This window comes from Pistacia vera, unplaced genomic scaffold (assembly GCF_008641045.1).
Source record: "Pistacia vera cultivar Batoury unplaced genomic scaffold, PisVer_v2 Contig1111, whole genome shotgun sequence".
NCBI classification, from domain to species: Eukaryota; Viridiplantae; Streptophyta; class Magnoliopsida; order Sapindales; family Anacardiaceae; genus Pistacia; species Pistacia vera.
The window spans coordinates 140041-159827 of NW_022195151.1; the positions used below are offsets into that span (position 1 = coordinate 140041).

The 19787-nt window shown below is 36.4% G+C and overlaps 4 protein-coding genes across 7 annotated transcripts; all 4 read right to left on the bottom strand.

Annotated features, from left to right (window-relative positions):
* Nucleotides 1–1273: 1273 nt before the first annotated feature.
* Nucleotides 1274–5663, bottom strand: LOC116141172. 3 transcript variants are annotated; one of them, XM_031426708.1, is made up of 13 exons: nucleotides 5486–5663; nucleotides 5244–5408; nucleotides 4741–4776; nucleotides 4537–4653; nucleotides 4364–4432; nucleotides 4187–4283; nucleotides 3992–4094; nucleotides 3404–3614; nucleotides 2954–3067; nucleotides 2313–2444; nucleotides 2030–2110; nucleotides 1654–1770; nucleotides 1274–1449 (listed from the first exon to the last, which is right to left on the bottom strand). In XM_031426708.1, exons 1-13 carry the CDS (start codon nucleotides 5591–5593, stop codon nucleotides 1363–1365), a joined length of 1437 nt encoding a protein of 478 aa, XP_031282568.1. In that variant the 5' UTR covers nucleotides 5594–5663; the 3' UTR covers nucleotides 1274–1362. The 3 variants fall into 3 exon arrangements, 2 of the variants coding, with proteins under 2 accessions (XP_031282568.1, XP_031282564.1); XM_031426704.1 differs by having other exon boundaries at nucleotides 4741–4839; XR_004129750.1 differs by lacking the exon at nucleotides 1274–1449 and having other exon boundaries at nucleotides 1710–1770; nucleotides 2938–3067; nucleotides 4741–4839.
* A 302-nt stretch (nucleotides 5664–5965) lies between these two features.
* On the bottom strand, nucleotides 5966–10457 carry LOC116141235 (mini-chromosome maintenance complex-binding protein-like). Its single transcript, XM_031426756.1, has 14 exons — nucleotides 10251–10457; nucleotides 9767–9880; nucleotides 9560–9676; nucleotides 9180–9308; nucleotides 8855–8899; nucleotides 8512–8628; nucleotides 8234–8392; nucleotides 7753–7827; nucleotides 7491–7604; nucleotides 7148–7350; nucleotides 6893–7028; nucleotides 6544–6771; nucleotides 6383–6450; nucleotides 5966–6266 (listed from the first exon to the last, which is right to left on the bottom strand). Exons 1-14 carry the CDS (start codon nucleotides 10416–10418, stop codon nucleotides 6152–6154), a joined length of 1788 nt encoding a protein of 595 aa, XP_031282616.1. The 5' UTR covers nucleotides 10419–10457; the 3' UTR covers nucleotides 5966–6151.
* A 1308-nt stretch (nucleotides 10458–11765) lies between these two features.
* LOC116141268 lies at nucleotides 11766–12583 on the bottom strand. Its single transcript, XM_031426793.1, has 3 exons — nucleotides 12263–12583; nucleotides 12130–12193; nucleotides 11766–12042 (listed from the first exon to the last, which is right to left on the bottom strand). The coding sequence occupies exons 1-3, from the start codon at nucleotides 12545–12547 to the stop codon at nucleotides 11873–11875; spliced, it is 519 nt and encodes a 172-aa protein (XP_031282653.1). The 5' UTR covers nucleotides 12548–12583; the 3' UTR covers nucleotides 11766–11872.
* A 654-nt stretch (nucleotides 12584–13237) lies between these two features.
* Nucleotides 13238–19443, bottom strand: LOC116141156 (potassium transporter 2-like). Of its 2 annotated transcripts, XM_031426687.1 has the most exons (10): nucleotides 19314–19443; nucleotides 18277–18380; nucleotides 17824–18058; nucleotides 17498–17743; nucleotides 17362–17415; nucleotides 15950–16210; nucleotides 15544–15596; nucleotides 15305–15422; nucleotides 14894–15148; nucleotides 13238–14597 (listed from the first exon to the last, which is right to left on the bottom strand). In XM_031426687.1, the coding sequence occupies exons 2-10, from the start codon at nucleotides 18313–18315 to the stop codon at nucleotides 13477–13479; spliced, it is 2382 nt and encodes a 793-aa protein (XP_031282547.1). In that variant the 5' UTR covers nucleotides 18316–18380; nucleotides 19314–19443; the 3' UTR covers nucleotides 13238–13476. The 2 variants fall into 2 exon arrangements, with proteins under 2 accessions (XP_031282547.1, XP_031282554.1); XM_031426694.1 differs by lacking the exon at nucleotides 19314–19443 and having other exon boundaries at nucleotides 18277–18607.
* Between the last annotated feature and the right edge of the window lie 344 nt (nucleotides 19444–19787).

Sequence of the window (19787 nt, forward strand, 5' to 3'; positions counted from 1 at the left end):
TGCCTTTTTCTCTCTCTTCTCTTTTTTGGCGTCTCTATCTTTCCTCTTCAACTACTCAACAAACACCACTGTTCGTCCATCTTCTTCTTCCACTTAAAAGACAATAAAATTATTTATTTTATTTAATAATTGGTCATTTTTAATATATTATAATAAAAACTAAAATATTTAATTAAAAAGAAATAAATTATACACCTATAAAAAAAATAAAGAATAATTAATTCAATGATCATAAAAAATACTAAAATTAGGATTAATATTACCGTATTTTTTAAAACGTATTATTGACAATATACACTATTAAACCGTACTATATTTTCCGTATCCAAATTTTAAGGCCAAATTTTAAAATGTTTTTTCACCGTTTGCCGTATCATCCCATAAAATTCTCGTACCATTTTTACCGTACCGTATTTACTAACTATGCTCATGAGTTGGTGGGGGGATATAAATAAAGAGGACCCACAATTCACTTGTGTGAATAATAATTCCCTTGTGATTGGTTTCTTTTTTATTGATGTGAAGGAATTAGAAAAATACTTTGAATGTTCCAATTCCTGTCCATTTCTATATAAAAGCACCACCACTCTTGCCATTATTATTATATTTCCTAGTTTCTAGGTGTAGTTTGAAGCTTTTAGGGACTTTTCCAGTATTGGGAACTTTCTAATTCCTTTGTTTATTATTACTGTTTTTGAGTCCCATTTTGTTCTGGTTTTTAACCCTCATAAACTTCACAAAATGAGAGTAGCTAGGCAGCCTGCTGCAGCTGTTGCAAAAATGGGTGCAATTCTAGTGAAGACGACAGTGAGTTAAGGAGAGGGCCCTGGACTCTTGAAGAAGATAATCTTGGAATCCCGAAAAGGGAGGTTAATTTAGTGGGGATCCAAACAGTCTCAATCTTGATCGATACAATATCCATGCCTCCTTCACTTTGGACCAATTTAGGCAAAAACTTTTTGTATTGAAAAATGGCAGCTATTGTTAGTGTTTTGAACTTTGAAGTAATCTGCATGCTCGATAGGTTCATTGTTATCAGAAGTTTAAAACATAATGAAGCAACTAGAGATCGATATTGATATTGTGTGCCTGGGGCTGAGAGGGAAGTTGGAGGAGCAATTTCATGGCAGTCTCGAATGTTGAGTTTCTTTCTGAATGAAATTAATTACCTCTTTCATTAGATAGCTGCTATTTGCTTCTCATTTTGGTATTATTATTCTATAAAATTTGGGCAACACAAATGCAAAACTGTTGTCTATTAAGTTATCGCTTTGTTAGTTACATGAATAGTAAGACATTTAAGTGAACTACAATACTGACTATTTGTACAAAAAAAAAATCATCCTTTCCAGAAAAAAAAATTCAGGAAGGGGAGGAAGCTGAAAGCTTTGCTAGTTGTGCTTGGCGGCGTCCTAAATGGAATGCTGTAGCGATCCATAATAAACAGACCTGAGCCAAAAGACAACAAGCAAATCTTCAGCCAAAGGATATAAACACTAAGAGAAAGAATGCATTATGTAATTAATGTACCAAAGTTGAGAACAAAAATAGCTAGAAGCAGTTAGATACTGACAATGAAAAAGCTCATTGAATTGAATGAAAACATGTTTGAGACTTAAAATATAAATATCTGGGAAGTTGGTTTAGACTTACAGGAAGGGCATAGAGGGAAACGGTTGATGTTCTCCCATGGAGAGTGCCAAACAGTAGTTTGTACATTCCTGCTGCGGATGCATCTCCAAGTCGTTGGACAATTACATCTATGCATACCTGTGGAAACTTGTGTTCAGAAAAGCCCTGATGTTTCGCTACTTTTGACATTTTAAAATAGTAGAGCACAACAGATGCAATGTATACAAGAATAAAAAGAAAACTTGAATAGATGCTAATTATTGTGCATATTCTTTGAGGACAACATCTCAAATTGAAGAAACTAATTATAAGATCATCAAATAATGGGCATACAAGGTGATTCTATGCTCCACATTCCAGTTACGATAAAAATAAAAATCAATTATAGATTGCTTACCTTAGCTTTGTATTTCTCCTCTTGGGAGACCACAGTAAATAAAAGTTCTCTTCCAGGCCTGGTCACAACATAAGTAACCACCTACAAAGTAATGAAGATGCCTAACTGTAAGATTTACTCAACATTTGAATTTTAGAACAACTTCCAGTTAAATGTCTTCTGAACCCCAGTAAAAATTGCATTTATCTATAATGTATACAGAATCAACTGACAAGTAATACATGGATCAACAATACATAACCCTCACTACAAGAAGGAAACAAAGTAGGAATTCATGACAAACCTTTCGTATGGTCTCAGAAGCAGCAACCACCACCCAAGTTGGCCATATTGCAATAGCAATCATATTTGAAAAGGCAACAAATGGAGCAGCACAAATAGCCACAGTAACCCCAGCAATAGAAAGGATACGTCCCTGTACATAATTGGGTAAACCAATAAAGGAAAAAGAAATTGTATTAGTGGCATCTAGCATAAGTATTGGTGTTTTTCTCCTAAAAAATTTCATTATCATACTTTTTCCTTTGGCCTGACTCAAGATAACACTTGCCATTGTCTAGGCATAATACTCCCCAATTAGTGACCACATCTAACCCCCATTAAAAATTTGAATTATCAATATTGGAAGTTTATTTTATGCAAGATTTCAAGAAGTTGTTTTGCAAAGACAGTATATGCCACAACCCTTCTTTATCTAGGCTAATACTAAATTTCATATGATCATAATATCTACCTCATCAACTTTGGAACAAACTTTTTTCTTTTCTCTCTACTAGGAAAGGAGGTAGGGAGAGAGGGAAGACATATAATTATTCTGCCAAGTATAAACACATCCCTAACACATCCTTGAAGAAATTTATTGGAACAGCAAAGTATAAAATCAAATACATTACAGCACAGAACCTAACCATAGAGGTAGCATACTGTTAAAGTTAGTTGTCCAGCAAGAATAAAAACAGCAATAAAGCTATTTATCTCGGCAAACAATCTTCTTCTACCAACAGGGCTTGCAACAGTCATGGCAATAACAGTCACTTTCTGCAATTCAGCAAAGAATGGTGGACCAGTAAGATTGGGATATGGTATAAAATATACAACAAAATGCATTTCAATAAGAGAAAGAGAAAAAAATATAAGGAAAGACGATCACCAAAAATCTGGAGCAACCATATGAAATCAAGCAAATTAATCTCAATTTAATATGCCAATCTTTTATTGTTAACCAGTAATACAGTGACAATGATTTGAACTAAAAAACAAATAATGTAGTGCTTGATATAACCTAATTGATCTTCCGTAACTTTCAGTCAAAATACAAGTCAGAGGTGGTTTAAAAAACCCAAAATACATTTCCAAGAGCAGAGGCTGCTTTACCTGAAAATAGAAGAATGAGGAGACAACTGCACTCAGCCACAGGAATAAAGACACATACAACAGATAAGTTGAGGAGAGTATAAGCCAGAGTCCATCTAGGATAGCCCCAAGACGAGGCTTCACTGTTGAAGTAGATAACTTAGGGGAAGATGCTTTGGCTGCAGGTGCAGTCTGCACTTCAGCCTCACTTTGTTGATCAGAATCAGCTTTTCTAAATGCAAAAGCAACCAGGTTAAGATCTTATACAGCTCTGAGCTTGTGTGTGTTCTGTGTCTGTGAATGCATGCAAACTTTATCTTCTGTAATGTGATCCAGATGTCTTCTATAAATTGCAGCATATTAAACATAATATAATTCAGTAAAATTCAAATTTTCCCCAAAAAAAAAAATGAAACCAACTATTCAAATTCCAACCTAGATATCTTCTATAAATTGCAGCATATTAAACATGATATGTTTTAGTGAAATTCAGATTTTTCCAGAAAAGAAGAAACCATTACTATTCAAATTCCAATTATGTTATCACTAGGCATCAACAGAAACCAAAACCACTAAGTGGAACAAAGAAATATATGTTATATAGCTAACCTTATGGGAGTTAACTCTTCAGAAGGATGAGATATATCCTTATTGATTCCTTTTGATGACTGTGCTGCGAGTTCCATCAACAGAGCAGCAAACAGGAGGAGAACTACAATGAACAAGCCCTTGGTTTAAAGGAAGATAAAAAGAAGAATATAATAAATAGCAAAAGATTGTACAAAATTGAATGGGAAAACGTACATGGACCTAAAAAGGCCATAGCTGTGGCAAACAATGAACCAAAAAGCTGGCCAAATGTAGCACCAGCACCAATGAACCCAAACAATCTTGAGCCTGACTGAATAAGAGACAAAGTTAAATGTGCTCAAAAAACCACAATTTTTACCACAATTTTCATAAGAGATCTTGCATACAGACCTCAGTGTTCATCACATCAATCACTCTAGCCCAAGTTGAAGAAATTGTAATCAAATTAAGCAAAGCCACCTTCAACGCAGAAAATAGAAATAATAATATTAAACTATAACCAAAAATGCTCAACAATAATTTACTGCAAAAACCAAGTACAAATAACTCAGTTATTGTCTTACCCAAAGGAAGAATCCAATTCTGACTGAAACATAAAACCAACCACGGTTACTCCAATCTACAGAACCTGCGGTGCTAGTTTGATTAAGGTCACCCTCTGGATCCTCTTTCAATTTACCCTGCACGTGGGAAAGCACATAGTTCACTAAAGATAGACTGAGAATAAAAATCGGAGAGCATTACAATAACAGTGGTTCTCGTCTCACCTCCAAGTTGGATGATAAATACCCTGCTGAGGAAGACTGCCATAGAATGTAGAATACAACAAGCGATACACCAAAAAACCTATGTATCAAAACCAAAGCCTGGAATTTCAAGAAGCACCTATTACAGCACGATATGCAAACGAGCATAAATCTTAACTCAAAAACTTCAGCTATTAGCCTAAACGATGATCTTTTCCTCTCTTCTCAATTACGAACAAAGATGAATATATACATGCATGTAACCCCACTTTAGTCACAACCCTGAAACAATGAAGCATGACACAGCAATTTGCAAGAGACTAAAACAAAATTACTTGCATTTTTAAAACAAATAATGTTATAGAGACTGTAAATGAAAAAAAAAAAAAAAATTATGGTAACTAAAATGCAGCTACTTAACTTAATATATTTAATCAAATGGTTCAGAATTTGAGTGAAATTTTGTGTGAGCTCCTCAATTAAAAACTTATACAACAAAGAATAGAAATGCCATGAAGAAGTACCTTGGATTTAGAGAGATTAGGCAAGGAAAATATGAGAGTTGAAACAGGCGCAGCTATTAAAGTCAGCAATAACGATCCGACGAAGAGACCAGGCAATTTTGACAAACCAAGTGAGATCGCTCCTTCATCACGCAACGGTAACACAACAAAGTATGCGCTCAAAATCTACGGTAAAAATATAATTATTTAAAACAAAAAATGTATAATTTAATCAAGTGAGATCAAATGAAATGAAAACGTACAAAGAAGAAGCAGGAGGAGGAGTGGAGAAGAGCGGAGGTCTCGTGCGGGTGCACCGTAACGAACGAGGAGACGGTCGCATCTAAGCGTGATTTGTTTATAAACATCATCGTTCTCGTCTAAACGGAGAAACTGAACGAGCTTTCTCCTTGTATTCTCAAGTCTCAACTCAAGTCGAACCGTCCATGGTCAACTGTACGGAAAAAAGATGTCCTAAATTTGAAGGATTTTTATTTAAGTGGGTCAGCCCGAAATATAAGCCCAATTTAAACCAAGTCAGGCCCATGTGGATGGATTCCATCGTATTAATTTTAATATAAAAAATATACATTGGCACTAGAGCTCAACTCGAGCCCGAGCAACTGATGGACGCCTCGTTTGCAGGCCTAATTGGGACTAGTTTTGCGGTTAATTCAGTGATTGCATAGGTAGTTAATTGTACATCAGCACTATTAGTTAGAACAAGCATTAAAATCCTTTAGGTTTAATAACATTAATCCCATCGTAAGAAGGGGCTTTAGTAAAGAATAGCCAAAGCAATTTATCATAGTAATTAGTGATTGTACATCAACTCCAATTATACACAGACCCATTAAATTTTCAGATGATCCGCACCATCCCACAAGGGTTATATATCATCTGGTACAATAATCGACTGATGAGTAAAGTTACTTAAGTCTCTCCATTCTCAGCCTCTCCAATTCCTTTACCAACTGCCAATGTTGCAATGTCAAAGTTGTCTCTCCAAAACTTGCAGACATCAGGCGCCCCATTGTCACCAATCTGTAAATGCAATATTTGTTTATGTTCAATTAAACAAAAATACCGACATCCAAGTTTAAAACACTTTTATAATTTGACAATAATATCACATAATAACAGCTTGTAAGTTATTAAACCTGCTCAAATCTTTGCTGTTTAAGCTTCTATTTGTTTGCCTTGCTGCAACCAAATCATTTTCCACCACCTGTGAAGTATCACCGTGTCATGTTATGAGGTTTTAACTTAAATGCTCGAGAAAATTTATCTGAAAGAAATGCAGGCTACATATTTTGCATACCTGCTGCATTTCTGATTCAATAGAATGTGGCAATGATCTAACGGTAGCCAAGTACCATCTCCAAGCTTCTAGCGTTTCTATAGGCACAACTTCAAAGGAACCTGATGAAGAAGGCTGAAAAGGTACAACCAAATCAGCAGGTACAATGTTTGATTTCCCTTCGGAAAATATAAGCAACTGGACATCAGCAGTCATTTCCATCTTGTAGTACTCAAAGTCGTACTCCACCTGAGACATATTTCAACCACAACTCTAGTTCAAGATCAACCACCTGATGCACAACTCTAGTAAAAAAATAACAGTTCAAAAGATCTTGCTTGCATAAAAAAGGCAAAGATAAATATTTCACCTTTTGAAATTCCATTAGCTGTTTCAGTAACCTTGCATTCTCAACCCCAGTGGAGTTGAGGGTCCCTGCTTCCAACCGGGTTTCGTCAATGATCAAGTGTGAGCCCTCAGCTAGCTGTAGAGCTCCATGTATTAATCTGGATCATTAAATACGTATGTCAAGCAGGTATTAAAAAACCTTCTAGTTGGAAATGTCAAGATTTCACTAGATTAGAGGCAATACTGTTTCATAGTTACAAATTATAAATCTGATTACCTATTTGTTTGATAATCCTTCTTGGGGGCAAGTGAGGCAGTGTTAAGATACTCCACAGTAAGGGGTACGTAATGTGTGAATGGTAAGACATTCTGGAAAGCAAGTCTAAGCTGATTGCCAAACACAGACACACTTTCTTTGCTTAAACAAGTGAGATTCAGAGAAAGTTTCCCCACAGCAAAATTGTCTGCTCTAGCATGTACCTGCTTGACAAAAAAACATTCCATTACTCCACAAGTGTTATCAAGAAAGAAATGGTAAACAACTTATTAATGAATAGGAGATAAAAATCTTGGCAAGCATAGTATAGAACTGAAACCAAGATCATCATAGAACAATTTACCTTGGAAAGAAGATGTAACAACATGAAATGAGCTGCTATCCCATCATTCCCAAGAGTAGCTGTAAGATGCCTCAACAGGGATTCCCTTATCTCTTTCACCAAATGGGGCTTCGGCTGCAGGATCAAAGATTAGAAACATAGATCAACAATGAGAGAAAATGAACTTTTGGAATCCATAACTAAAAGAACATATGTCAGAACAATGTAGATTGACAATCCATAATCAGAAGGATAAACAAGGCTAAGACAGGCAAATAATCACCTCCATCATGGGTGAAGTCTGTAAAAAGTCGTGAACATCAAGCTTCCTGTGAATAAGACAATGAAGATGTGGTACCTGAAAGAAAAAAGATAGAAAACTGATTCAATACTGGACTTACTTTTCTAAACAAGATAAAAATAAATATATGCACTTTATTACTACCAATAAATATTATGATGAGTTCATAATGCTTATCAAATATCAAATGCTTTCTAAAATTTAAAACAATATGAAGGAAGTTTTGATCATGAAAAGTGCATGGACCAATGTCAAGCATAAGGACGTAAAAATTGTAGGATTGCAAAAGTGGCCAATATATGAATTATCATTAGAACTTACTATAAAATACTACAGAAAATTCTAAAGGGAGCTGAAATTTAGAGATTGATGACTGCTAAAACATATCTACAAAAATGACAGAAAGGAATCTTTTGTTCATCAAATGAGACAATGTTTAGTGGCTCGAACATGTAGCCACTACCTTGTCAGGGGGCGAATGAACCAACTCATCTTCAAAGAAACCATTTGAGAACTCATTATTATCATCTTTATCCACACTAACATCTGAATTCAACGTGAGTACACCAACAAACTCGAAAACATCATTAAGCTTCAACTCATTCTCTGGACAGTCATAAATCTGCATCATCAATTTTGACTTTCATCAGTTAAGGAGAAAAAAGGAGCAGCTCTGGTTAACATAGTTCAAACTGGAAGGCCTTTATGTATTTAGAACAAGAAGAGGAGTCAGTTATTTACCTTTACCAGACAAGGAAGAGAATTTCTGTCAATATCTGGAACTGTACTTACACTAGAAGTGCCCTCAAGTTTAGAATCCTTGGACAGTGAAGAAGGAGAAGCAACCCCAGTCTCTCTCTAGAAAGGTAAAAGAGTATAATTAGCATACAGGAATCCCCAAAAAATAGACTATGCATTAATATTCTACGAAGAAGAAAGATAACACCCAAGGGCAATTTTCTATTGTCTGGTAAGGCCTTTCAAACTTAGCACATCAAAAGACATACTTAAACATTACCTACAACCATCGTTTTATATCCCAATACACAGAGAAAAGCTATGGGTGAAAGACTTTTCTTCTTACCATCTTCTTGACACTGGGAGAACTTTCAAAATCATGATCTGCTACCTGCCATTAACACAGTATGTCAGTCAGGTAAAGTAAGAATCACATAGATTACAAACTGCAGGACTCAATCATCAATCATTATTCAGGTTCAATTAGCAGTTCACGCTATGTGCCAATGATGGTCCAGCTGAAATATAAGCAATCAACATATCTTCTCATACTTAATTATATTTAGAACCATTTCCAATTTTTTGTTGAATGTTTACCCTTGTTGTTGTAAGTGCAGAAGGTTAATCAAAACTATGAGCCAATAAAATCAAAATGATAAAGAAAGTCCCACCATATCCACGTGGTCAGGAGCATCATCATCCATCCTTTGGCGCTTCTCTCCCTGTTGGGATGTCCCGTCCATGCACCAATTCATCATTACTTCAGATGAAGTTTCAGTCCACGAATTCTGTCCTGGAACCTACAAACAAAGAAAAAGGGAAACAACCCAATAGATCGTGAGGCAAATCAAATTTCTTGTATTTCAAATATGTTCTATGTAACAATATTTTCTACATGGAAACAAAGAAGAATATACATTCCATTCACAATCAAACATATATGTTGACAAGAATAGCAAATATTCCTACTCATCTCTACTGAGTGATACCAACAGATCCATAACCGCAATATCCATGACATCCTAAACAAGAAGGTATAAACGAGACTAACCGGAATGCAGTACAACAAACGACGTTCCCAGACTCGTACATCAGGTGAATCAAGTGAAGAAGTCATAGGATACTGAGAAAAATCCATGAACTTGTTTGTCCTCCATACAGAACCATCCTACAATAATAACACACAACAAATCTTTTTAGTAGAAATAAATATTATCAAAATGGCAATAGAATGCTATCATCAAACGCAAAATACTACCTTATAAGCACCCGCATAGAACTCATTTCCCAACATATCTTGTATCATTCCACGAAAGCGAACCAAGGTATTGGGCTGAACCCATCTCATAGTTGTCGGATTAAGAATCGGAACCTACAAATAGTAATACAAGTAAAATCAAATAATTCAGCTCTCCAAATTTATCAAACAATTAATTTTAGGGATACTGTTATAAAACACCCCGCTTTTTAATCAAATATACGGCAAAAAGTTTCAATTTTTTTTCTTCGAGCACCCTTACAGAGGGGACTTATATAATAAAAATATTGACAAATAAATAAAAAAATTTATCCACATATTATTAACGCAAATCTCAGGTCCCTTAGTTCGGTTTCCCTTAAAATCCCTAGTGATCTAGCGTGAAGAGGTCTGTTGATTTGTTTAATTCATCCAGGCAGCGTTAGAAAGCAATTAAATTTATTGAAGCGAATCAGTTAATAAAAAAACAAGGTCTAGGATTTACATGGGAGAGGCCGCCTTTATCGAAGAGAAATTGACGGAAAAGTTCGAGAGCGCCCCAGTCTTTGCCGTCCAAAGAAGCTGGATCGGATCCTGATGCGATCGCCTTCTCGAAGGTCAATCGGACGGCTCCCAGCGGGTTCGCCAGACAATCGTACAGTGGTCCGACCATTTTGATACTCACCTCTGCGCAACTGTGGAGCGTGAGAAACCGTGGCGCCAACCTTCATAAGTAGGAGAAGGTTTTCGCGCCAAATATATGTAGGATTCCCGCCAGTTTAGTAGGTGGGCCTACGCCCAACGGCTGTTACTATAGTGTAGGCTAAATAAAATTCAGGCCCATTAATATCAGGGTCCGCACTAATCATGGAGGCCCAAAATTGATGGGCTTGGCCCCGATGTATTGCGTGAAACGTAGGCTTAACGATTTTAAAACCATCAATGATTAAAGAACCTGCGGTTCTATTTGCAAATCCTTTGGAAATATTATCCTAATGTTATTTCTTTCTCGTATTTCAAATACTTCGTATAGAACCCAACAAGCTATTAAGTGTTCTTTTAATTAGGGGTATTCGATTCTGAATACCCTACACTTTTTGAAGGAACCAAAACCAGAACAAGAACCGACGATTCCTTGAAATTTGAAACCGAAACCAGAACTGACGGTTCCCGTTCCTAGGTACCCAGAACCAAAACCTATAACAATGGTTCCGGTTCCAGTTCTGGGTATCCTAAAAAATTTATGACGCCCCAAAAGTTTTTAAAATGGCAAAAAAATCCTTAAAAACTTATAAATACTCCCCCACCTGACACTTGTTAACAAAAATAAAATTATAAATTCAAAATTACAAACTGTATTACTTTGTAAAGGTAGATTCTTAAAAGTCAAACCAACTTACTTTAAATGTTATAAAATATAAATATAAATGTATTCACATTACTTTTTCTACAAAAGTTTTTATTAACCCCCCTAATCTTTAATTTTATTTTATATTAGTCTCGACTCCTGGTTATTGGTTCTGATTCTGGTTCCTAACTATAGGAACCGGAACCAGAACCGTACAATAAAGGTTCCAAAACTTTGGAACTGGAATCTATCCATTGACGATTGGTTCTGAGTAGGAACCAGGATCAAACTTAGGATATCCGTCGGTTCTGGTTCTAACCGGTTCTTTTGAACACCCCTACTTTTAATGGTTTCAGAGTTCAGTATCCGCAAAAATGTTAACAAATTCCAGTAGCAACGATCATCTTTTTTATTGGTACCGCAATGGCCCTGTGCTGGCCTATTGGACCGACCTTACGGTCCTTACCTATTGATAAATCTCTAACTTTAGATTTTTCCCCTTTTTTTTTTTTTTTTTCACAAGTGATTGATCGTTAAATTAAATTGTAAAATATGATGACTGGGGATAGTTGCTTCAAAGTTTGACTTATACATAGAAACCCATGGGCCCTTTGAGCCGGTTTGAGAGAATGGATGGGCCGGGTGAAAGGCCCATGGGTATCTCAAACTTCTTGATGATACCCACACCACAAGAAGAAGAGTTGTAAATTTATAAATGGAATTGGAATCATTACACAGAATTCTGATGTATGATGTATTACTAACAAAATCAATGGCCTTCATCCTGAGAATAGTCTGGTAAAAAAGTTTCCAGAGTTGGCTTTCTCCAAACAAGCAACATGAACATATCTTCCAAACTTGTCCAGTTGCCTTGCTTCACCCCTTGTATCTTTCTTGCAGACCTTGCAGGTCTTGTCAACCCACCCTTCTTCTACATATTGCCCATCCACTGTTCATAACAAAAGAAAAAGATTAATAATCACTTTGGAAATTAATAAACAACTACTAATTCAAAAACTAAGTTAAAAGTCTGTACCATCAATGTAGGATTTGAAGAAGTCCTTATATGTCCCTCCAATTTTCCTTCTAAGAGCCCCATACTGCATAAACAGAAATAGAGTTTTATGAACTGCATAACATATTGTTAGAATTAAATGAACTTAAGAAACCTGCTCCTTGCTCATCTTGCCGCCGGACTTGGTGGTTTCTCTGGCGTCTTCAAGAAGCTGAGCATCCTCTTGAGATCTTACTTGAGAAAAATCAAGAGCTTCAGTTACACTGCTAAACAACGATTGCTTACTCTTCTTCTCAGGCTCTTCTTCCTTCTTGGCTGAAACCCTGAAACTGGAGACCTTGCTAAGCCTGAAGTTAGACTTAGACAAGTTATGTTTAACCCCAACTTGTGAAGTGAAACCATTAGGTGAAAGTGACAAATGAAGAGCCCTGAGTCCCATATTTACTTCTATGATTCTGAGCACACGAAGGCAGCCATTGAAACTTGGTCTTGTTATATATATATTAGTGTGCATGTGTGTCTTTTTTTGCCCAGTTGGACCACTGAATTGCAGACAAGTGGATGTTGCCACTCTAAACCTGGTGGTTGGTGTACGACTACGTGGCCTGTTGCCAGACTAATATATTTGAGAGGAGGGTGCATTTTGTTTTTGTTGTTGGGTCAATAGTATTTGAGAAATATCTTGATAGAAACATTCATGGTTAGGGGAAAAGAGGTGTACGTTTTTGTAGTTCAGCTAAAGATAACAGTACTTCCCAGTAACATTTTATGGGATGGTTAACATTTTTGCGGAGATTTGTTGGTCAGCCTTTAAATTATGATCCGAAGATTGTTAACCGCTTGTTAACTTATAACTTATCAAGTAAGGTAATATAATCCCGCTTAACCAGTGGTCTAGTGATCAACTAAGACTCTTGGATATATTATTCAATAGATCCTGAGTTTGATCCACTTGAATTGTTAATAAGGGTAGTTTTTGAAGAGATTTACTCGGCTATCAACTTTAAGGCCCACTAGACTGCTAATAGAGATGGTCATTGAGAAGATTTACCTAGCTGTCAACTTCAAGGCCCAAGAGATTAGTTAAAGTGAAGGCAAACTAGTCCGAACACTCTAGATCATCAAAAAAAAAAAAAAAATCATCCCGCTTCTTTGTAATTAACAAGATTAGGTTAATGACATACTAATAGAAGTATGGAAAGATGAAAGATTTTTACACTTCTATATACGATAGTAATTTCAGTCTCCCATATCATCATATATGTGGTTACATATTCATCGTGCTATTTCTAGGAACCTTGTTAACCTACACATCTCGCTTAGTTTAGCTCATCTCTATAAGCAGGTGAAACTACTTGCATGAGAAATTTACACAACATAGACCATGCCAACTTCTAGTAAAGATACCGGCGGTACCTTCAGTGCTACATCTGGTCCCCTGCAGTTTCTCCTCAAGAAATTATACCCAAAGTTAATGGCCAATCTCTTCAGGAATGATGACCCTTGTTTTGCTTTAACATGTGAGTGTCCAAGTATAAATGCAGTACCAGCTTGTTGAGCTGCAAACAGGTCTTCTAGTTCTTCTCGCAACTGTACATTTATCTCAGAATGTGCATCTGTATCAGACTCGTCATCAATAGCGAATCTTACTCTTCTCTGAACTACATTAACAGGTTGCATCTCGATAACATCTGTCACGCTTTCTACTGAAGTAAAACCACCTGAGACACTTGCTGGCTGCAATGTCTCCTCAATTTCGTAAGCTGGTATGCCAGCAAATGGCACCGTTCCAATCACAGCCAATCTGTAATCACTTGATGATTCATTCGATCGAGCTGTACCATCCTCAATACATGAATTGGTCTCATCAGTTTTATACCAATCATAGCGGATGAAATCAGCCAGCCTATCAACTAATTCAGATTCAAATGAATCAACATCCTGATGCACATCACGGTATCCATATCGAACGATGCAGCGGTAAGACCGATGACCTGGAGGACCTACACGGCCCACAAGATACCGCTCAGCAGGAGGCACATAAGGGACAGGTACAGATTTTACACACACAAAAACGAGGATACGATGGAAGGCTGGCAGGTTGGTAACGAAGCGGGAGAAGTTAGCAGGTATGCCAGAGGTGAGATCAGTGAAAACCAAACCAATGCCAGGAACTCGAGCAATTCCCAAGCTTGGACCCAGGGCTAGAAGCCATTCTAGTGATACTTTGTTGTGGAGATCATATTCATACTTCTCAATGGTGGCATAGTGCCAAACAAACATGATGGTGGTGAGGAAGAGAGCTAGGAGGATGGGAAGCCAGGCACCCTCCCGGAATTTGGTTAATGAAGCTGAGAAGTAAAGCAATTCAACGAAACCAAAAAAGAGTAGAAAAGCAAGCGCTAATATAGGGGGCTTGTGCCAACAAAGGATAATGACCAAGGAAGTGAGGCATGTGGTAACTAGCATCACTGTCATCACAGCTAATCCTGCAATAAATAACAGCAAAGTTATAACACTTCAACCTGATGAAATTTATTCAATTACTTTTCTCTTCTTCTAACTTAAATGTTTTGAAAGAAGCCTCATTAATTTTAAACACATAAGCAAAGGACAAGCTTAATATTATTCCAAAAAACCAGTTTTCATAGTCAGGGCAATGGTGGTAGGCTTTCCCAAAAATCTAGACACAAGTTTGTCATAGCTTGAGGGAAAACAATTTAAAAATTGCCTTCAATGAAGTGGTAAAATTATAATTGTCAGAACCATATACACAGTAACTTACCCGATGCATTTCCCATGTGTTTTGTGTCTCTAAATCCTATGGTCACAGCAATACACAAGACCATGAGCATCCAATTGATTTCAGGAATATATATCTGCCCGTGTATCTTGTCAGAGGTGTGAACAACCTTGACTCTTGGGAAGCAGCCAAGTGATTGGCTCTGGTTAATGATAGAGAATGTTCCGCTTATTATTGCTTGGCTTCCAACAACTGAAGCAAGAATGGCTATTATAAGCACTGGCCACCTTACACTTTCTGCACCCAAAAACTTAAAGCCATCATATTTTTTTCAACCACAGATGGATAAATGTCCCAGTTAATCACACAATTATCGGTTGCCATGCAGCTTGTATAGATTACATTCATAAGTATCATTGCTTTCACTTTTAGAGAACAGTGACAAAGGAATACCTGGAACCGAGACATAGAAACTGATCTCGTAACTAGATTGATGATGGTGTGACAAGTAAGCAGCTTGCCCCATATACGCCAATATAAGTGCAGGATAAACCAGAAGGGTGAAAGCAATCTACAGCACAGAACAGAGTCAGAATCATTAATACGCAACTTGGACTTAACCAGACAAGACACTGCTAGCAACAAAAGTTTAAAAATCAAAAGTTCTCATCCAAAATCATTGTCAGGAGTACCTGGATTGCAACATAAGAGAAGTGGCCAAGATCAGCAAACATAGCCTCTGAGCCTGCAGATACAAACATACCATTTAGCATCCTCGTTTATTGAACTATATAAAGTTAAGAAAATTTTCAAATGCTCTGAGTCCTAGTAAATTTTCCATCAGGTTTTATTCCTGAATTACAATTTGTAAGATGGTTTACCATCACCTTACATAGTTGGCAAATACATAACACATGACCCTTATTTCCTGCATTAACCCGGTTATTAACAAATGTGACTACCATACATGCATCAATGCAGCAAAAGTAACTGGCAACTGCTTGTTGATGTTGCTCAGAGTTTAATTCTTTGACAGATATGTTTATATCTATGTCACTATATGAGAATTTACTGTACTTGCATTTTTTCCAAACTTACCTGTAATGCACAACAATATTCCACCCAAAGACATCCACCCTCCTTTCCTTGTCTTCTTCAGGAACTTGAACATGTAATATGGAGAAAGGGCTTCATATATTCGAGGGTTCCAGTGTAAAATATTATATAGGCCAAGGGCACTTATGCAAAGTAGCCATATCAACACAACCGGTGCAAATAGAAACCCAACCCGATGTGTGCCATAGTGTTGAAGTGCAAAAAGGCACACTATGATGATGCAAGTAATTGGAACCACCGCATCTGCAAATGAGGACATCAAAACTCATGATTAATTATAACCACTACATTGTTGCACATTACATATACAGAAAAATTTTAAACCCATATATTTTTGGAGGCTTTGATACCTTTAAACCACTTTGTTTAACACAAATTCTACCAAATAGGATCAAAGTTTTGTTATAGTTACAGATAAAGAGGTGTCCTTAACTATTTAAATAAGCCAATTGTTAAAAAAAAAAAAAAAAAATGACACTCTCAAATTGTTGGAATTTAGCCCCACATCCTTAAAGTATTTCTTTTTATTCTCTTCTATATTTCGCTCAGCATATACAGACATACAGAAACAACAGAAAATTGCATTCATTAATCATAGTGTAGTATCAAACTGGAAATGTTATTCAGAAGTGTAACAGATTTCAGCAGGAAAGATTTTTATTATAAAAATAATTATGTATTTCATTTCTTAGCGGTACATCATTGTATCTGTCATCCACTATGTATATCTAGTATCCCCTTGCAGCTTACCCACCTTAAATTAGGAGCATAAAGATGCAGTAACAGTCAAACTATAGAAAGGGGTCTTTTTTCTCCTAACTTTCTAGTGAAATTGAATCCTCATATTTTCCCTAAAACAGAGAATTAAAATAGATATGATAAAGGGAGTGGAGGATATGACTAATTCCAGACCACAACTTGAGCAACTTGGATGGTCCCTACTCTTAGGAGTTAGGCCAACCAAACTTTGTTCACTAGCAAAGAGTTATTGACCAGGTGTAGCTTCTATCCAGCTATCACTTTGAATGACCTAAAAGAGACAGCAATTCAGTTCTTAAAATAATTTATATCACCTTTTGAATATTTGCTACTTTGTCTATGAATAAAAGTAAATCTACAAATAAAATAAATTGTCCAACTTCTAAAACCTCCTGGTTTTCTCTATCTTTTCTTTCGCATGAATAGGCGGAGGAAATTGGGTCTTGTTTGAACATAACTATGCAAGGAAAATAATCAGGCAACTAATTCTTAATGTTGACAAGCCCGTTGTCGACTTGATGCCACGCTCCAATGCTTTGAACTCAATGGAATGAGCATTAAATGCATTTACAGGGTCAAATATGATTAAGATAGTATAATAGGTCATAAGATAAACTACAAGCAGAAAAACTTACAGTGGTGATGTTCCTTGGACATGAAAAACTCAAGACCAGACACTGCAGAGAAAACTACACAACAGAATAGAAATTTAGAGTCAGCAAACTGGGAGAAAACAGTTGATGATTAAAGTTTTATAGGAAATAAATTTACCAGATATGGCTGGAGTAAGAAGTCCATCTCCAATTACCATACAAGTGCCAAGAAGAACCAAGATAAGCAAAGCAGTATGCAAGAACTTGTGCTTCTCAAGATAGATTTTCACCCTCGAGCTGTTCTTCTTCTCTGGCGGTTGCTCCATTTTATATGTAGAGACTGCTTCATCAGCAGCCTGTCTGTTGGGCAGAAGGCTTACTTTGGCATGTCGGCATATCAATGAATACAAGGCAAAAGTACCACCTGGAAAATGCATATAAGGTAACAATCCCAAAAACAGTCGATATATGCAGAATGCTGTCGTTAATCATCAAGGCACTTACCCTCCCCATTGTCGTCAGCTCGAAGGACTATAAAAACATACTTGAATAAGGGTACCAAAGTTAGAGTCCAAAAGACAAAAGATAAAACCCCATAAATTTCTTCATTTGTCTCTGAATGTTGAATGTCTTCTGCAAATGTACTCTTGTAAACATACAGTGGGGAAATGCCCAGGTCCCCATAAACTACACCAAGGCTTTGATATGCTAAAATCAATATTGTCTTCCAAGAATCCTTCTGCAGTGCAATTCAACAAGCAAATTTTCTTTAAAATTCAGCTCAGTTACAAAAAACCATATTATTTAACCAAGTTATAACTATACACTAAACCCATTATAATAAACCAAATAGCCAGAAGCTCTATATAAGTAAAGCCACAATATATATATAAAATATGCAATTTGAATGTACTGAGCAGATCCAAATATTAAACTCAAAAACTTAATTGTACTAACCTTTGAAGCATCCCAACACTTCCCATATTCAAGATCCATGATAATTGTTCCTTAATCTTCACCGCAAGTTTCTGCTTTTGAACACAGTTATCAGCAGATCTGCACTGAAACAATAAAACCCTTGATAAAACACTTAAAAAAATGAAAACTTTCAAAACAAAACTGCGAAATCCTCGATGAAAATATCAAAACCCATTAAACATCCCCAGTTTGAACCCGCTTATAGAGGAAATAAAAGCAGAGCACATTAACCCGCTTTCCAATAATAAAGACACATGCCTACCATACCTCTATCAGACTATCACATCCCCCAAACTCCTGGAAAATTGAGAAAATCCTCTTGTGAAATTTTAGGAAAAAGAAAGAAAACATAAACCCAAGTTGTAAAAAAGAAAAATCTTGAACCCCAAAAAGATTAGCGCAGCTCAAACTAAAAGAACCGTAAAATTATCTGGAAAAGTCCAGAAGCCATGAATATACAAAGAACACTAATTTATTTTGCTCCCTCTAACAGTGCTTGGTGTTTTAATTTACCCTTATCTTTTTCCTTTGCCCTCACCTAACTTCCTTACAATTCAATCAAGCAAAAGGTCCAAGAACAAACATTGAACTCATGGACTGAATTAAGCAGCCACAAAAAGACAAAAGAAACAGAGAAAAAACAAGACTTAAAAACACATTACAACAGATTCCACCGACCACCATCACCACTGTGCAAATGTACACAGTTTATGAAAAAGAAGTTACAACATTTTTGAAAGAGAATCTTTCGTTATGGCAGAGAAAAGGGCAGTCACGTGATCTCAAGCATCAGTTACTTTCTTTCTTTCACAAACAAAGGAAAATCTTCACATCTTCACCTCCACTATCACCTACCATAAGAGCCCACGAAATTAAAGCTGATTTTAAAGCCCATGTTTTTAACGCCCCGCTTTTCTCTCTCCCTCTCTCTCAATTCCCCACGAAACCAAACACACTCACTTTAATTATTCATTTGAGGAAAACAAGATTTGGGTGTTTTTCAAATCACCACCTACCTGAAGCAACCCTTTTCACTCTCTATTGCGCCTGCAAGAGTTTATAAATTAAAAAGCAATCAATATGATACGAAAATGCTCTTACTTGAAATGCAGATAATAGTATCTTCATTATTGCTCCTAAACTCCATTATCACAACAATAAAAGCTCAGCCTTTATGTGTTTTGGTAATCTTATGACACTACTGGGCCTACCATTTATGACCCACTTTTACTTTGTCCTATTCATCATTCTAGATGAACAACGTTTGGGTTACATCATCTTCCATCACGTTATGAGGTTTTCCACCATAACAGATACTGACCTCCAGCCCTCTATCACCCTTCTCATACTTTTAGAAACTAAGAAAACAGGGAAGAACTTCAAGCTGTAAATTAAAACAAAAATATAAACTTTTAGGTACCTCCAGGCTCCAACTTTCCATGGCATTGGAAACTGTTTCTGTTATCTTCTTGAAGTTCCCGCAAATAATG